The 19,859-nt window shown below is 42.0% G+C and overlaps 1 protein-coding gene across 1 annotated transcript; it reads left to right on the top strand.

Moving 5' to 3' along the window:
* The first annotated feature begins 1,758 nt into the window (after positions 1-1,758).
* Positions 1,759-18,802, top strand: CHMP4C (charged multivesicular body protein 4C). Its single transcript, XM_028736606.2, has 5 exons — positions 1,759-2,201; positions 13,812-13,989; positions 15,205-15,313; positions 16,434-16,542; positions 16,945-18,802. Exons 1-5 carry the CDS (start codon positions 2,006-2,008, stop codon positions 17,007-17,009), a joined length of 657 nt encoding a protein of 218 aa, XP_028592439.1. The 5' UTR covers positions 1,759-2,005; the 3' UTR covers positions 17,010-18,802.
* Positions 18,803-19,859: the final 1,057 nt, after the last annotated feature.

The raw sequence follows: 19,859 nt of genomic DNA, 5'->3' as shown, positions 1-19,859 counted from the left end.
CTTTTTATTTTGTTTTAAAGTCCTTAAAAACTTCCAGAGACCTTAAAAAAATTCAGAGACATACAAAAGTCATAAATAGAAATTCTAGAGCTTTCCCACTCGCCTAGACGGTATAAATTACTACTATATCACTTACCCGGGAGTAAACTTAATGGGCATTACCTCTGAGTAGGTATGTCTAGAGTTGCATTATTAGGCATAAAATCAGTTTACTAGAGAGTAAGAGCCCAATTATGTCAGTGAGGGTTGCTTCCAGTTAAGTAACTATAACTTAGAGTCTACCTTAAACCCCAGTAGATGTGAGGGATTTACTTCTGAGCAAGCATACGTTGCACTGTGCTGTCAATCATTGCAGGTACACGCGGTGACTCATGTGGGGTTCATGACATAACTGCTCTCCTGACCACCGCTGATCAGTAGGAATCTTCCTTGCCATTACAATTTAAAATGACACATTAGTTACCTAGAGATCTCTTTGGCTTTTGAATCTATACATGTAAAGCGAAGGATTAATCAAGGCACGCTGTTTGGTAGTCATGCCTATTGTAAGCTTTATGACTAAAGCAAGATGTCATGGCACAAATGCTTAGCTCCCCGTGTCTTGGTATCCTTAATATTGCTGGATATTTACGTTTATTTTCAGTTTTTTCTAACATAACGCTGGATTCATTGTACCCCTCAACGAAGCAAGAACCGCGTAAATTAGGTATTCCGTATAAAGCAATATTAAACCATCATGCTGGATTGATCCCGAATCCAGATCCTTCCTAATGCAACAATTTGGGAGTTGGGTGGGGTCAAACCTTAAAAATCCGTAAAATGCGAGTAACGTTGACCAGCCTCGATTCTGATGGACGGCAGCCCATGAAAGCTTATCATAGAATTATAGAGTTGGGAGGAACCCTGAGGATCATCTAGTCCAACCCCTTGCAGTGCAGGAATATGCAGTTGTCCCATATGGGGATTGAACCTACAACCTTGTCATTATCAGCCCCACACTCTAACCAGCTATCCAGGCTAATAATAATAATAATAATAATAATAATAATAATAGTCTTATTTGCATTTAGGTACCACGAGGGTCTTAAGGTTTCCCAAGTTTTCAACCCGGCTCTGATATAATAATACAGTCATACCTCATGTTACATCCGCTTCATGTTACGTTCTTTCAGGTTACGTCCCGCCGCAACCTGAAAGTACTGGAAAGTGTTACTTCCGGGTTTCGCCACTCGCGAATGCGCAGAAGTGCTAAATCGCGCTTCGCGCATTCGCACAATTACCAAATCAAGCCGCGCACCTGCGCATACGGCGCTTCAGGTTGCGCTCTTTTCATGTTGCGAATGGGCCTCCGTAACGGATCCCGTTCGCAACCAGAGGTACCACCACTAAGAAGAAGAAGAAGAAGAAGAAGAAGAAGAAGAAGAAGAAGAAGAAGAAGAAGAAGAAGAAGAAGAAGAAGAAGTTGTTATTTATACCCTGCCCATCTGGCTGGGTTTCCCCAGCCACTCTGGGCTGCTTCCAACAAAAGATTAAAAATACATAAAAACATCATTCATTAAAAACTTCCCTAAACAAGGCTGCTATCAGATGTCTTCTAAACGTCAGATAGTTTATATCTTTGACACCTGATAAAGCCCCAAACGAATCACTGCTCAACCCAGGAATGTAGGGAAGGAATGAGAACGAGCGCGCTGGCGAGCATGTGCAGAGTGCAGCGGCTGTCCCACGGTTTGGCTGGTTCTTCCTGCTGGGGCTCCCGTTTGAGAAGAGCCTCTCCGCGGGCGCCGCACGTTCCTCAGGTGGCAACACCTGTCGCAGGTACGTGTGGGTCACGTGGCTCGGCCGTCGGCCTCGGGAGCCGCCGCAACAGCAGCCACTTCCTTCCCCTCCTGGCGCGTCTCTGGGCTTGTTTTCTAGGGAAGAGCTCCGCGGGTGGGGAGTTAGGGGCGTCGAGGAGGCGCGATCGTATCCCTGGCAAAGGCGGCTGGTCCTCGGCGGGGCGAAGATGAGCAAGATCCACAAGTTTTTCAAGGGCGGAGGAGGCGCCAAGGGGAAAGGCAAAGGGGGCCCGAGCCCGCAGGAGGCTTTAGCCCGGCTGCGGGAGACCGAGGAGATGCTGACCAAGAAGCAGGAGTATCTGGAGGCGAGGATCCAAAAGGAGCTGGCGCTGGCCAAGAAACACGGCACCCGAGACAAGCGAGGTGAGCTTTGGACCGGCGCAGGCCTTAAAAGGCACGATTTCAGGGTCAAGTTGGTCAAACTTTGTGGGGGAGGCGCTTTTAGGAAGCGGTGCCTCTGAACACGTGCAGAATGCAAACGCTTTCGCCCCAAACATTGTCGCTTTGGCTGTTGCGGCTCTCTCGCTTCCCACTCTTTAGGAATGTAATTGTCGATTCTGTTGTGTGTGGAGTGGAGAGACCGAAGAAGGCAGCTGTGTCATAAAGTGTATTGCACCAGAGGCAGCTTCAGCTGGGTTACTGGAATGTATTGCATTTCTTTAAAGGAACCTTCCTCAACCTGGTTCCCTCTCGAAGTTCTGGACTACACGTCCTGTCATTCCTGACCATTTCCATGCTGCCTAGATCCGATGGGAGTTGCCGTCCAAAACAGCTCTCTAAATTAGTATGTGCTAAATAATTTCGCACTTGTATCTGCCTTTTACATTTTTCTGTTTATGTTGATATATGCTACTGCTGCTGCGTATTACTTGGTTTTTGGAATGTTGCAATTTAAACTTTGTTTTATTTTGTTTTTGTAAGCTGTCTTGGAGAGTTGTTTTGCCTTGAAAGGTGGGGTATGCATTTTAGTAACTAAATGGTGCATTGGGTTTTGACTCAGAAGGCATAATTGGCTGTTGCTCCCTGTGATTGTATCCAGTACAAGCTCCTTCCCATTCTTCTTTGCAATCATACCACGTGACAACTGAGTGCAGGATGTACACATACATTATTTCCTATACGAAAGTGATGTCCTTTCCTGTTGCCAAGCTAGGATGCTTGCTCCCTAGAAATTCTACCTAGGCTGCTCTCACACCCATTTCCTAGATAGAGAAACTATTTCCACAATAATGACCCCCCCAACTGTGTCTATATGATACTATCTTTGTATACAGCCTCTTATTTCCTAATCACACTGCATCACAATGTGAACTTTATACCTACTAGAAAGTTTGTTACTTTGATCTTTGTTAGTTTAATAAGTAAATATACAACAAGAACAATCATTAAAATTAGTTTTCAAAGGTCTGCAGAAGCAGATTGTTTTGAAGATACTTTTGTATAAAAAAAGATACCTTGCAATATGTATTATAAGGGACCACACCACTTCTAGATTTTGGGTTGTTAGTCCTGTAATCCTGAACACACTTGCCAGAGAGTAAATTTCATTATATGTAGCAGGACTTCCTTCTGAGTAAACATCCTTTGAATTGCACATCACCCTATACAAATGGGCTGAAGGCTAAGATTGCAGTGGCTCTAGAGCTCATTTGCGACTATCATATATAATTGTTTTAAGTTTCTAAAATATTCCAACACTATGAGTAGGTCTAGATGTACGAAATATTGCATATTAGTGACTTTTTATTGTATCTACCGTAATTGTACGGTATTGCGCAACTAGGTTTTTTTTTTTAGTTGCTGCATAAACTGTTACAAAAATAAACGGAAGATGATTGTGTGGTCTGTGCTGAAGTGAAGTATATTCTTAGATTTGTTGTTGGTCTTCATTGTTTGGCTAGAATATAAGTTAGAATTAGAACTGTACACAGTAATTTCAGTGTTTCTTTTGCCTGCATCCGTAGACCCACCCTAGCTAGCCAATAAAAATAGCTGGATGAAGTCATGTAGGTGTGTTTGAGATTTATATAACAGTACTTTGGAAGAATGGCTTTCTGGTTTGTGAGAGTGCTCCCCTTTCAACCTTCAGTATAAAGGGAACTTGGGCAGGCCACTACATACTGTAGTTTCTTTGGAGTTAACCTCATTGAACTCTGCGGGGTTTCACTTCTGAATAAGCATTGCTACATCAGAAACTGGCATGAGGCAATCCAAACATTTGTTGTCATAGAACCATAGAATTGTAGAGTTGGAAGAGACCACAAGGATTGTCTAGTCCAACCTCTTGCAATGCAGGAATCTTTTGCCCAACATGGAGTTAGAGGTCAACAGTGGCAGGAGGGAGGGAGAGGATGAGGATGAAGGGCAGTTGCAAAGCTGCCACTCATGTCAGCGAATGCACAGATAGGCTGATCTTCCAAGCTAACCACAAAAGCTATGTGCTTCCATTGGTTATGGTTACCTGGGTGAAACTGTTAACCTGTAGATGTTTGTGGCTGGTGAATTCTATCAGAAAGCCTTGATTCTCTAATATCTCTTTTGACCACAGTCTTACAATGCAATCCTATACGTTGTTGTTTAGTCGTTTAGTCGTGTCCAACTCTTCGTGACCCCATGGACCAGAGCATGCCAGGCACTCCTGTCTTCCACTGCCTCCCGCAGTTTGGTCAAACTCATGCTGGTAGCTTTGAGAACACTGTCCAACCATCTCGTCCTCTGTCGTCCCCTTCTCCTTGTGCCCTCCATCTTTCCCAGCATCAGGGTCTTTTCCAGGGAGTCTTCTCTTCTCATGAGGTGGCCAAAGTATTGGAGCCTCAGCTTCACGATTTGTCCTTCCAGAGAGCACTCAGGGCTGATTTCCTTAAGAATGGAGAGGTTTGATCTTCCTGCAGTCCATGGGACTCTCAAGAGTCTCCTCCAGCACCATAATTCAAAAGCAATCCTATACACTCCTACTCAAAACTATAAGTACAATGGGTAAGTGGGTATAGTACTGCAACATCAATGAAATGAGAGCAGCTTGTGGTGGTGCAATAGTCTGGTGACAATAGAATTGTTTGAAGACCATGTTGTGGGCATGCTTGGTAGATCATGGTATAATTGCAAAGGAAAGGCAAGGGCAGTTGAATGGATTCAGACAGCATACAAGTCACACTGAAAACCTAAGATTTATTCTTGATTATGTAAAAGAAAAGTAACAATAACAATCGCCCTATACGCTGCCTTATCTTGACCAAGAGTGCTTTAATTTAGACTGATATCAAAGCAATGCTTGACTGTACCGTTGTTTTGTGAAACAAGAATATAAAAACGCAGAGATTTCACAAAGGCTTTTAGCTAGGAAGTGGGTCAAGGAAATCTACCCTGATGTGTGAGCTGTAGATAAGAAAACTTTTGTTGTACTTACAGAAAGGGAGCCAGGGAACAAAGGCAAAGTTGGCACCTGCAGTTTTGTTGTTGGAACAGCCTTTAAAGTTATGCAGACATAGTCGTCTTCCAGAACTCAATAATATATAAACACTGGTTTTTCTACAGCTTTCCACATAATCTATCAAACCTTGGCCCATTAGGCTTTGCGTGATGCTTCCACAACCGCAATATGCTTCCATGTGTAATAGAAAGAGGAACATGGGGATAATAATTTTGTGATGAGAAACTGCTTAAGAACACATTGCAGATAAAAAAACCTTTGAGTTAAAATGTTAGCTATAGGGCTGGGGTGGGAAACTTAGGACCACATTTCCTTCTGAGAAACCTTTATGGGAGCCAAATGTCAGCAGAGGACAGGGCCAGAGGCAAAAGTGGGGCAGAGCAGCGACTGTGAATTTTACCTTTGCACAACAGGCTAGGTTCCACATACCCACCCTCTCCCTCCCTATTCTCAAAAGTTGCAGAACCATAAATAACTCTTAAAAAACAGACTACTTCCTCTAGGCTCCACTGTCTCATGGAGAACTTCAGAGAGCTTAAAGGGCCTGGGCCTGGAGGCAGCCATTCCTCCTCTATTCCCTAGCCTCCCTACTGATGTCCTCCTTGTGTCTCTGGGAAGCTTGTGCAGAGTGGTGGAGCAGCTGGGTACACTTGCCCCTTGCCTTGGAGGGCTAAGCTGTTTGGGGGCCCCAGCCAGGGGCCCGCCGGACTTACGCTGTCATGCCAAGAACAAGACTCTGGCCCTGGACCTCAGACAAGCTCTTCACGGGGCTAGTCACTGGACTGGTGTAATGGGAGGCATCTGGATCCTCTGGGAAGGCACCCATGAGGGTCCAGGGTTTGGTCCTGCTAGTTCTATCTGCCCCCCTCAATTACAGGGTTCCCTGGATCTCCAGCAGTTATCTCAGAGCTCTGAATGTGATCTGGGTCCTTAGCTGATGCCTCTGCAGCCTCCAGCTCTGGGTCTTGATTGTTGTTGGATTCAGGGATTGTGGCAATCATGGGGACATTGTGGTTTCCATGTGTTTGTTTGTTTGTCTACTGCTCTTCATCCATAGACCTCAGGGCGGTTAACAACATTAAAATATAAGGTAAAAACACAAAATACATAAGAACAACAACAACAAAACTGTCACAACCCCACTCTCCCCATTCCCATTCCCATTCCTCCTTCCCTCTGCAGTCCCTGCTTGTCCTCAGCCTGCTGCAGAGGCTTCTCAAGTGCTCAAGGGGATTTTTGTACAAGCAGAAATCAATTGCACAAGCAATTCAGCACAAGTGGTCCTCACCCTTTGAATATAATTGCATTGTGTAAATCTTTTGTAAGCCACTTGAATAGCCTCTTGAGGCTACAAAGCCCAAACTTGGATACCCTTTTAAGGCTATTTACTAAATAAATAATCCAGAAAAATAAATTTTCATAGAGTGGCACAGGCTTAGAAGGATTGTTGTCACTAATTATATCAACCTATATGTGGTAGATGTCCATGACAACCAGATCATAGAATCATGGAATTGTAGAGTTGCATGGGATCCCGAAGGTCAACTAGTCCAACCTCATGCAATACAGGAACCTCAACTAAAGCATCCATGACAGATGGCCATCCAATCTCTGCTTAACAACCTCCAAGGCAAGGAAGGAGAGTCCACCACCTCTCATGGGAGTCCATTCCACTGCCAAACATCTCTTACTATCAGAAAGGTCTTTCTGTTGTTTAAGTTCGAATCTCCTTTCTTGTTACTTGAATCCATCCTAGCCTCCAGAGCAGGAGAAAACAAGCTTGCTCCATCTTCCATGGGACAGCCCTTTAGATATTTGAAGTCCTTTAGGTTATTAGAAAATAATCGCATTTGCATAAAGCAATGGGCATATTTTCCAACAATATATTTTTCCTTGCACCAAATATTAATAGTTGATATTTGCTCAGAAAATGTAGCAACACTCTTGTCTGGAAGATGCATAGCAAGTTGTTGGTAAAGTTGAAGCATGGGATTAAAAGAACAAGCCTAGGGGGACTGGTAATAGATAATTAAAATGTATGTACTGCTGGTGGTGTTTTGCATGTCTCATGATGGTGATCCGCATTCCATGTGTTTGACTTAGCCATCCTGACTGTTGTTACTTGAGGTTGGGCAATGCAAGAGTCAGGCAATGATGCAAATGTTTCATGTTACTGTAGAACAAGCCTAGCAACATGTTATTAAGAACACCATAGCGAGGCTGACGTGCACCCATAAATATCCCAAATACCGCTTTGTTCCAGTCTTCTAGGAAGTCGCTTCGTAAGCTTCATTTGCAAACTACAAAATATAAAAAGAGGCAATAGCTTACGAACTTCTTATTATAAAATGCACAATTGGTTCTCCCCAAGATTTGATGCATTGGTGCATAAGAACCACATTTGATTTGAAGCAGGAGATCCATCATCAGGATTTGCTGTAGTCTGTAAAAGTCAAATTAGCAGCCCACTGGTGGGGAGGGGGACTTAAGAGTGAGACCATCATGGTCCTGGGGAAAAGGGAATTAAGCCTTTCTTCTTGATTGGTTTCCTGATTAAAATGCTGCTTCATTTGTTTCATCAGGCAAAACACTGAAGTATCGAATGGGTACCTGGATTTTTTGTTGTTTCTTTGGAAGGGTGAGATTTTAGCTGGGAAAATGATATGAAGAGAAGAGTTTGACTCCGTTACTCCAGCACCATAGTCCTGCTGCAGTCCTTACTCCCCTGCCCACTGCCTGTCTTGCTCTGGACCAGAAATTAAAATTGGTTGTCATTTAAGAGTGAACCTGTCTAATCCACACTTTCTGAAACAATGTGCAAAACCAAAGGCAACCATCGTTCAAAATTCACACTTTCCTGAATTTTGCAGTGCAGTTTCTCCAGACAAGTAATGCACATGTAAATGTGCGTATTAGGGGAAAGTTTATCTAAAAAGTGTATACAGTTGTACCTCAGCTCCTGAACGCCTTAGGAGTCGAACGTTTTGGCTCCCGAATGATCAAAAACCGGAAGTGAGTGTTCCAGTTTTTGAACATTCTTTTGGAAGCTAAACATCCAACGGGGCTTCCGCAGCTTCTGATTGGCTGCAGGAGCTTTCCGTAGCCAATCAGGAGCCACGTTTTTGGAAGTTGAACGTTTTGGAAGTCGAACGGACTTCTGGAACGGATTCTTTTTTATTTCCAAGGTATGACTGTATTCGTGAAAATACCATTACATTAGCAAAAATACTTTACAAAAATGTGTAAAAAAGGCAAACATGCATACAAAAATGTGCTTATTGGGGGGAAATTGTACTAAAATATTGATGGATTTTCATGAGGCCTTTTAAAAAAAAATGCAAACTGATGTGGAAATGTGAAGAATTGAACTTAAGACTGGACAACTGAGAAACAATAATGGACAGATTCAGCCACTGAGAGAATTGTTTTGTAACTTCCAGAGAGTTTTATAAGAAAAAAGCACCTTCTTCAGAACAGGAGTGGCTCAGATCTGCTCCTGCTATTCTTGTAACACAATAGGTTACCCTGTGTAATAACTTCAGCTGGGAAACTTTGTCTGAATTTCTAATCTCATGCCAAGAGAAAACAGGGCTTAGTTCCTTAGAGTTGTCCTTAAGCCACAACTCGGAGCCATAATCAGTTCTCCCTTAGTATGAATGTCTTTAAGCCATTAATCAACTCCAGAACTGATCCAGCGGCAGTCCACATGAGGTGTACAAAGTCGGCACCTCCTAGTCCTGACACATGAGTTAAGAGCCCTAAGGATAAATATTTGTCAAATGGTATGATCTACTTCTTTTAAGTGTAAATATTGAGTTCATTGGAACTGTGGTAAAGGAAGCTCTGTGAGCTTTGCTTAAAAACATATTATCTTTATAGAGGGTGGAAACCTTCTCATTTCATTGGTTAACTTTCTCCCCTAAGTTTATACTGAACATGCTAGCATTGCTTCATTTTGTCTCATATGAGATGGGCTGTATCAGAAGTAGACATAGGAAGCTGCCTTACATTGGGTCAGACACTTAGTCCACCCAACTCAGTATTGTCTGCACTGACTGGCAGCTGCTCTCTAAGATTTCAGGCAAAGGGTCTTTCCCTGGCCTGCTTGGAGATGCTGGAGACTGAACCAGATGCAAAGCACATGCTCTAACACCAAGTTATCAGTTTTTCCTCCACTCATAAGTAGCCCTTGCCAACATGTAAGTGTAAACTGAATTGACAGACTCTTTCTTTCTAAGTAACAGGTGGAAAGAAAGAAAGAAAGAAAGAAAGAAAGGGAATGTGGTTTAAGCCTGTTGATATTTTGTGGGAGGGGGTATTGTTTTTGTTTGTTACTATGTCATGTATTTTTGTGTTTTTATGTTGTTTTTTATTTTAACATAACTTTATTGAAATTCATAAATAACATACATAATATACACACTCTTAATTTGACAAAAATGAAAACAATCATGTACTAATACTCTTCTTTGGATTCACAAAAATTAAACTTAGTTTAAATTTATACAATCTCTTTTTTCCTATCTTTTTACTGTGGTTTTTATGTTGTAAATGGACCTGTGATCATCAGATGAGAAGGGTGTTAATAGAAATTTAAACACCTCAGGTTACAAACACTTTGGGTTACAGACTCCGCTAACCCGGAAGTAGTACCTCGGGTTAAGAACTTTGCCCCAGGATGGGAACAGAAATTGTGCGGTGGCAGTGTGGCGGCAGTGGGAGGCCCCATTAGCTAAAGTGGTACCTCAGGTTAAGAACGGTTTCAGGTTAAGAATGGACCTCCAGAACGAATTAAGTTCGTAACCAGAGGTACCACTGTAAATGTATTAAAGTAAATCCCAACAAATCATGAGTAGAGCCCTATTCATGTGAAATAACTTTTTCTTTCTGTAGTTGCTTTTGTTCTTTACCCTCTCCACACCAATAAACCCCCTCATTCCTGCTCCAGTAGATTGGGGAACCTCTGGTGTGTGTGTGTGTGTGCTGTAGCTAGTAAAAAATTGACAAATAGCTGCTGGGGAACAGAACTCTCTGGAATCCTGCCTGTTGTTACGCCATGACCATTGAGTTTTGTGGAAATAATTGTGGTTTAATGATTGGTGGAGAATTCATTGCATTTCCATTTGCTTCTACATTTTAGTTTGAAGGGTACAGTTTTGTGTATGCAACTGTAGCCTCTGCCTTACTAGACTGTATGCTTGCTGTATTTTTTTTTCTCTAAAGGAAGTTTTCATTTTATTTTTTGAATACAACTGTTGTACCAAATGAATACTTCTGTAATTAGAGAAGTATCCAATATCAAACTCCACCCTTGATATTTCTCTTACTACTGCAATTTTGAAATTGTCACTCTTTAAAATCGCAGCACTCTTAAAGTAAAAAATAAATAACTAAAGATAAATCTATATAGTCTTGCGACCTGTGATGTTATGTTTATTTCCTCAGATTACTCTCTGTTTCTTCTCTGGCTTTCTTCTGTTTCTGAAATCTTTGGAGTGGGAACCTTCTTTTTCCGGTCTTTCAGAATATCTTGTCTGTGAAGTAAGTTACTCTCCAATATTGTGAAACCATCAGGTTAGGTTATATTTTCTGTACAGTAAACAACAAATGTGCATTTGCCAATTAATAAATAAATGGTTGTACTGATAAGCCAGATTCTTGAGCCTGTCTTATCCACTGTTGTGAAGCAGACAGACAGAGGCTCGGACCCTGACTTTCCAGAGTGTCGGTCAGTCTTTCACACCTCTGCAATTGGCCGTCCTATGTCTACTTTTTATTTTCCTTTAATTCACCTGGGGCATTCTGACAACCAGTTATAAATACAATATAATGTATTTTTTATTATTATTTTGGGGAATTACATTATATATTGCATATATATTCTGAAACTGTCTAGATTTCTGACTGGATGGGGCCATACAGTCTTCAGAAGGCTGAGAAGAATTTTTTTGGTATAACAGCATAATGGTTTCGTATATTTATCTGTATACAATTCAGGGTCAAGCTGAAGGGAGAGGCCTCTGTTTTAGGATGCTTTGGATTTCGAATTTCATGAGTTTTTAAAATGCCTGTGGAGGCAGGAATGAGGAACCTATAGCTGTCCAGTCCTTGTTGGACTCCAGCTGCTATCAGGCTCAGCTGGCATGGCTGTTGGTCAAGAATGATGAGAGTTGTAGTCTGGAGGGCCACAGGTTCCCCACTGGCTTAAGGAGATTCATATGATCCAAAGACATATATCTATGACTATATGTTTTTATTTGGATAAATCTACCCATTTGTAGGGGGACGCGGGTGGCGCTGTGGGTTAAACCACAGAGTCTAGGACTTGCTGATCAGAAGGTCGGCAGTTCAAATCCCCGCGACGGGGTGAGGTCCCGTTGCTCGGTCCCTGCTCCTGCCAACCTAGCAGTTCGAAAGCACGTCAAAGTGCAAGTAGATAAATAGGTACCACTCCGGTGGGAAGGTAAACAGCGTTTCTGTGCGCTGCTCTGGTTTGCCAGATACGGCTTAGTCATGCTGGCCACATGACCCGGAAGCTGTACGCCGGCTCCCTCGGCCAATAAAGCAAGATGAGTGCCGCAACCCCAGAGTTGGCCACGACTGGACCTAATGGTCAGGGGTCCCTTTACCTTTACCTTTACCCATTTGTAAAAATGACTGTACATATGATAAAGCTAAAGGGAATGGATTCTGTCTTCCTAAAAATCCGTATTATAAAGGCACTAGCTGTTCAGATTCTTATGGAGTTTCCTGGCATGAACTCATTCCATGCTGCAGTTGTTGGACTGGTTGAACTGGGTCGTTCTTGAAGCATGGAATCCTCTTATTTTGGCCACAATGAACCAAAGAAATCCCAGTTCTGTTTATGCACACCTGCTGCTCAACAACTTCGTTTGGGTTGAATGCAGCAGTTATTTTTCTCCCCCACCACTGACTTCACATTCCAGTGAAATCTCTAAGCATTTCATTGTCATTAGATCCCATTAAGGAAATGAATTAAGGCTGATCTTTTTCCTCACCAGCCTCCTTCACAAATACAGTAGCAGAGCTGTTTTATTCTGTGAGACACTCCCAGTTTCCTGAGTTCAAAGTACAATACTGCTCAGAGTTTCACTTTGTTTCAGAGAACAGATCAGTGGAGATGCAGGGTGTTCTAAAATCAGTGCCTTTTTTTCTGGGGATACTCAGACCCCTAAACATTTTGTGAATCTTTGTACTTTTGTCCATTTACTGTGTTTATTTTTCCCAATTTGAACTATAAAATGGTGATTTTCTTGAGTCAAAATGAGAGTACCCCTAGACATTTTTAAATAAAAAAAGCAGTCTAAAATATTTGCTCCCTCTCCCCCACCAGTTTTTTTTTTTTTTTTAGGCTGTAGCCTCTTTCAGTCTCCCTGCTGATTTTCCAAATGTGTAATTTTGCAGATAATAAATTGGGGGCAGCAGGGCTGGGACCAATTTTAAAGATTTTCTAATTAGTTTTATTCCCTGGAATTATTTTGATCACACTTCCATGGATTTGTCCTGGGAAGTTCCATTCTGGAAGCAATGCTAGAAATACAGAATTAGCAGCATCTGTGGCAGATTCTGGTTAAAGCAGATTCCGGGCACACCGTCCTAGTGTTCATACAATGACTTAATAGGGCTACTGATACCTAGCTTTGCCAAAGCTGATGAACCAATTCCTACCACTCTGCTTGTGTTTTGATGTGGCCGTTGCATCCTTCATAAAAGGATGGGCCATTTAGGGCAGGGGACCTTTTCTAAGAAATACAGTGGAAGGAACTGCATGATCTCTGGAATCCTTAAATTGTGCCCTTTTGTAGAGACCCTAATACCTGATTTAAGTAAAGCTTTGGGGCGGAAACACTCACAAAGCAGAAAACAAAACAAATAGCCACAATTCACAAGTAAGTCTTGCATTCATCCAAGGGGATTTTCCCACTTTTCCCAACTGAACACCATTTATTTCTGCCCCCCTCCTCCTTTGCTTTGTAACCAATTTCTATTGAGTCAGATTTCGAGATGTGAATGCCAGAAAGCCCTACTGGTATTGTGGAATTAGTTGTTTCTTTCTCTGGAATGTGCCTCTGCAGTAGAGGAGAAAGTATCCTAAGTGTGTGCTTTTTGTATCTTATCTCTGAAATATCAACATCTTGCTTTTATCTTGACAATATTTTATCCCTTAGAATGTTGTTGCCTCATTTTCCTCATATAGATTGTGTTGCCTCTTGAAAGCTATGGAGGGACCCTGGGCTTTTTTGTGTGTGTGGCCTGATGGATTCCTAAGCCCTCTTCCTTTCTTTATTTTTACCTGCTACTCTGCCTTATTTGGTGTGAAGCAGCACCATTTGCACTGCATTAGGACAGGGGTGGGGAACCTGTGGCCTCCCACACATTGCTGGACTCCAGCTCCCATCAGTCCCAGCTAGTGGTCAGGGTATGCTGGGAGTTGCAGTCCAGCTGCCTCTGGAGGACCACAGGTTCCCCGCAGCTGCATCACGAAAAGCTCTCCTGCTAACCTCTCCTTGTTACACCAACAGCTGCACTGCAGGCATTGAAGAGGAAAAAGAGATACGAGAAACAGTTGACCCAAATTGATGGGACCCTTTCCACCATTGAATTCCAACGCGAAGCCCTCGAAAATTCCTACACTAACACGGAAGTGTTCAAGAACATGGGCTATGCAGCCCAAGCGATGAAAAAGGTGCATGAAAACATGTAAGTGGAAAACACACTGTCAACTGTCCATTGGAAATGCCCTTCAATGTTAAGGTTACCATTGGGTTTGTTTTGGTTTGTGCTGTTGTTTTCGTTAGATCCTCAGGTGTGGCAAGATTTTATGGGTAGACATTAGGGGCTGAGTGTGGTATTTTTGGCTCCTGTGGTGTTTTTGCAGGCCCTGTGGCAGTCCAGATTAACATGACTAGCTGCTCACTGTAGTCTGTGCTGCGCTGAGATTCTGGTGTGCAAAGCATGTGCTGAACTGGTGAGCTACAAGGGTGTCCTTCCTTTCCATTTTAGGTTATGGCCAATTTCTTTGTGTGTGTGGAGGGATGATTCTAAAACAAAACAAGTGAGCAAGTTCATGTTCTGGTGGTATTAGACTACTACAGTGTAATGTATGTGGGGCTGCCTTTGGAAACTGCCCAGCTGCAGCGGCTAGGATACTAACTGGCCATTGCAAACACATCTCAGTTGTGCTTAAAAAGCTCCGGTAGCTACCATTCTGTTTCAGAGCACACTTCAGAGTGCTGGTGCTTAGCCCTATATGGCTTGGGATGTGGGTTCTAGAAGGAATCTCTTCCCTCACATCAACCTGCCTGTGCTCTGAAATTGGTCGTGGTGACTAGGGTGAGGGTCCAATGTTGTGGCAGCCCTTATGGCATTTTCTCACCAGGGAGGCTTGCCTTACACTTAAGCTGGAAGGCTGCGTCCACAGTGTCCCTTTTGCTAGTTAAAGGGACTGAGATCCTGTGCTGTCTTTGATGCTGAACAGGATGCTCCTCCAGCAGCTCAGAAGAGATTTTTGTGTGTGGAGGTGGTGAGGGAAACAGGCTCTGCAGGGGGAAAGAGTAAAGGCAAAAATCATCTTGCCCCTTCCTCCATAGTGAATAGAACTCTGATGTGCCAAGTCTGACTCCAACCCAAAGTCTTTTAGGCACCAGCTGAACCTGCTGTTTTCCTGGGCTTTTTAACATCTATTGCTGCATTGCAGGGGGTTGGTCTAGATGATCCTCAGAGTCCCTTTCAACTCTACAGTTCTATAATTCTGTAGATGTTCTGCTTGTTTTTATTGCTGCTCTTTATTCTGCTGTTCTTTGGTGCTTCATGATACTTCTGTGGTTTTTGTCTGTTTTCTGTCCCACCCTGGTAACTTTATAAAATGTTCATGCGTGGTATACAGGTTCATTAAATCAATGTTTGTCTCTTCAGGGACTTGGACAAAATTGACGACATGATGCAAGATATCACTGAACAGCAAGATATCGCTCAGGAAATCACAGAAGCTCTTACTAGAAAAGTTGGTGATGACTTTGATGAGGTTGGTAATGAAATTAAGGACATAAACTAGATGCAGACTAAATATCACTGCTTAATTTTATGCTCGATAAAATCTTGTCAGGCTGGTTGCCAAGCACTTAACACCTGTCTTTAAGTGCACTTCAGTTCTCAGTTTGACTGAGGAGATAACAGTTTAAATGGTGGGAAATTGGACTCAGTACTTCCCTGAAGAAAATTTTCAGAACTATATGCGAGACATGTTAATGCAGACCCCCAGTGAAGTTTAATGGTCTTTGAATCATAGAATTGTAGTGTTGGAAAGGGACCCTGAGAATCATCTAGTCCATTCCCTGCAATGCAGGAATCTCAACTAAAGCAAAGCCTCTACTACAAAAAAGGCTCTGTACGTGCATATGGGTGTGGTGCTTTGATTTGTAATTGATTGTAGAGTCCTGAAGATAAGTCTATAGTCAAAAATAATACTAGTCCATTTCCCATATACAGTGGAACTTTGGTTCTTGAATGCTTTGGTACTCAAACATTTCTGCTCTCGAACACCGAAAACCCGGAAGTAAGTGTTCCGGTTTTCAAACGTTTTTTGAAAGCCAAATGTCTGATGCAATTGTCGGCTATTGTTTCCGGGGTGCCTGGACCAATCGGAAGCTGCGCTTTGGTTTTTGAATGTTTTGGAAGTCGAATGGACTTCCAGAATGGATTATGTTTGAGAACCAAGGTACCACTGTATATCAGCTGACATGTAGGGCCATAAATCATGCTTCCTGCTTGGATCAGTTGTATGAGCAGCCAGTCCAGTTGCATCTCCACCTGCCCCACACCTGCTATCACATATGACATCAGGTGTGCAGCAGGTGGACGAGATATGGAGACAGTGGCCCTGTGAACCAAATAATGATGGCTGGCAAACCAGATATGGCCCCTGGCGCAGAGTTTCCCCACCTCTGACCTATGCCATCATGACATGACAACAACCCATTTTCCAGTTTAATAAAGCTTCCCTCCCTGATTGACTGGAGCAGATACTTACTTGCTACTGGCAAGTAGGTGAGTGGCTGTTTACATGGCTGCCATTATTAGTCTCTTGAGATGGTGGACCCTGTTTCTCAAAACATAACCTTCCATTTTTTAAAAAAAACTTTCAGGATGAGCTGTTGGCAGAACTGGAAGAACTGGAGCAAGAAGAACTCAATAATAAAATGGCAAATGTTCGACTACCAAGTGTACCAGCTACGCCGCTGCCTTCCCATCCTGGTAAACTTTTTTATTTCTTATGTTAAGCTGTCTGCTAATGATATATGATATAGAATGATTCAGGTGAAATAAATTTTAGTATATATATCCTGAAACTGTCAAGATTTCTGATTGGATGGGTGGGAAGAATCGAGACAGAATACACTAAGTGAAGAACAGGGGTTTTTTTAGCACTGAGGTTCAAGACCCAAAGACCTGGGTCTTACCTGGCACTCTGTGAGCAGTTCTAGTGTGTACCTTCTATTGACATCCTCCATGATGATGATGAGTCTTGTATTTCAAGTGATATAATTAGAATTTGGATCGGGTGCGTGATGGCTATGGCCAAGACTTCCCATTGAGTCATCATGTTTGCACCTTGTCTTTATATTCTAACAGTTCTTGCACATCTCTTTGTTACAGCATCTTCAAGGAAGAGGGTGGAGGATGAAGATGATATGCAGCAGCTTGCGGCATGGGCTTCTTAACAGCAATCTGCAGGGTTACGGGTAACGCCATGGAAGAAGTTTATGGAACAGTGTTTTGTTTTATACAGAGCATGGCTGTGTTTGATACAGTCCGGCATTGGTCCCTGGTGGGATTTTATGTCTGTATGTATGTGTATATGTACACATGTATGTATATGTGTGTGTGTGTCTGTATTTTTAAGAGAGCCAGGATTACTTAAGACCTGTACTTGAAGTTTGCCGCCTTCTTCAGATGCAGCCTCATATGAATTTCTTTTTTCATACAGAAGAAATCTGATTATTTTTTTTATATTACCGGTGAAAATTGACTGGGGTAGTCTATTGCTACTACACAGTATTATCCTTTGACTCTGAAAGCTCTGTGTATAGGTACAGGCATGCATGCTTATTACCTGAATTAATTGGTTCTGTTCCATAGAAACTTTCAAAGCTGAGAGCCGATATATGCAGCTCTCCCAGGCTGTTGCTTTTCCTCTTTCATACATAATGACTTTTGCTTGTACAGGTTGCAAACCCTGTTTGCTGCAGAGGATGGTATGAGCAGGCATGTTTCTAATATAGAGCAACATCCTCTGTAGAGTTTCAAACAAGTTTGGAGTCGTTGGAATACGTGGTCCATTTGGTCCCACTAGGTAGAGATGAAGGAGAAATTTGATTTCGTTTGCATTTTAATGCACACCTCCCCAAACAACACACAAGCCGAAATGCACTTATCCTTCAATATTTGCACTTTTCTGAATTTTGCAATGCAGTTTTCCAACCAAAACGTGTAATAAATGTGTCTGTTAAGAGAGTTTGCATTAAAATGTGTTACATTAGGAGAAATTGCCTTCACAAATATGTATAACAGAAGAACCTCACAAACCGATTTGGAAATATGATGAACCTATTTTAAAATCTAACAAACCAACAACTGGGAGACACCAAAATTGGCAGATTCATCTATCCCTAGAGTGTGTTGTGAAAATATTTATCTAAGTCCTGCCAGAGTTTTGTGCTGTTGGATTTCTTTGCTTTCTATGGGAGTTTTTTTCCCATGTAGCTACTTGTTCACTCGGGGTCCTATATGGAAGAGTCAAAGGCTGATGTGGCACCTTAAAGACTAGCACACTATCTTTGTCAAGCGTATATATAGAAAGACAACTTGGGTCTTGTATAGGCACATAACACATGAAGAGCTCTGCAGTCTAAAATGCTGGCTACAGTTTGGCTTGCTAGAAGTGGCTAAATTCCACCGAGTTTTCATGTGTTTGATTGCTAAAATGGAGTTAATTTTAGCCAACAAAGGTAGTTGAGTGGAGCATGTTTGATGGGGGGGGGGGGGGGCAGGCAGGCTGATAAACCAGTTTATAATGGGTGTTTGGTTTTGTGACCAGCCAACTTAAAACTGATTTTATCAAACCATTTTAATATGGAGGTTGCAGTCCACTAAATCAAAGGGCTGACTTCATGCTGGAGAATAGTGAGCAAAGAATGGCCGAGAATCTTCTGTTCCCCTCTTCCCACTTAGCTTTCTTTTAACACTGAACCTTTCATATTGCCATGCCTATTATCAAATGGAGAATCTTAATAGGTTTTTAAGGTTGTGGCTTTTGAAATGTCCTCCTTACATTCATTCAGTTTCTTTCTTTTTTCCTTCTGGCGTGAATGAAACACTTTGCAATGGAATAATTTATATAACTTGAAGTACCAAATTTCAAACAGGGTCATTTTTTTTTTGACCTGGTAGAAACAGAACTGGGTTTCAGATGATTGGATAATGAAGGTGCAAATAAATATATTGTCCGAAAATATTTGTGTTTGACTTGGCAATTGTTTTTCCTATCTTGCTGTAAAGCAGGGGTGGGAAACCTTTGGCCCCTTCAAATATTGTTTGAATAATAATAATAATAATATACCCCACCCATCTGGCTGGGTTTCCCCAGCCACTCTGGGTGGCTTCCAGCAAAATATTAAAATACAACAATTCATCAAATATTAAAAGCTTCTCTAAATAGGGCTGCCTTCAGATGTCTTCTAAAAGTCAGATAATTGTTTATTTCTTTGACATCTGATGGGAGGGTGCCACTCAGTCCCAACCAGCTTGGCCAATGGTAACACAAATTATTTTTAAAGGATGTGATATTGATATGGCTTAATACTCCTATGCTTTGGTTCATCGTTATTAGGGATGAGTTACCACATATTTTCTTCACCCTGATGACTGATGCTTAATCATGTAATACCCTGGAAAATGTGACACTCATGCCCAACATCAAGTAATAATTCTTACATGGATCAGGAGGTAGGTAGATCTCTGGGTGACTTGCAACAGATTTGGCAAAGATTTCTGGTTTTAAGTTGTTCAATAATAGCAAATTTGACTGCTTAAGTGAAAGCAGCTTGGATAAGAATTGTGAGCCGAGGTCTATTCTGGTACAGTACTCAAAACAAATCTTGTGCTCAGCAGCAGCTCAGAGCCACTGTAAATTATTGTAAATATGTATTTTAGTACCTGGCTTTAGGTGGTGGATGTCCAGGTTCAAATACAAGCAGATTGTGTAGTTCGAAAACCTGCTCCCTCTGCTGTAAATGATCCTTTGGCTGTGTGTGTGTGTGTGTGTGTGTGTGTGTGTGTGTGTGTGTGTGTTATGTATGTAGGGGGGGGGGCTGCATTCAGGAGAGCCTAAAAAAGCTTTTGTGTGTACAACTGTTTGAATCCTGACCAGCATCCACTATGACAAGTATATTTATATAGATTTTGGATATAGAAAGCATGAGCTGTTGAAAACCTTCGAGAAAATGATTTTAAAAATTATTGCAAGTTAAAATGCTATTGGTGCAAATTATTTTTCTGCAGTTTATATATAT

This window comes from Podarcis muralis, chromosome 8 (genome assembly GCF_964188315.1).
Source record: "Podarcis muralis chromosome 8, rPodMur119.hap1.1, whole genome shotgun sequence".
In the NCBI taxonomy this organism is placed as follows: Eukaryota; Metazoa; Chordata; class Lepidosauria; order Squamata; family Lacertidae; genus Podarcis; species Podarcis muralis.
Note: the sequence above shows the minus strand (reverse complement) of the source record. Positions and strands in the feature narration are given on the sequence as shown.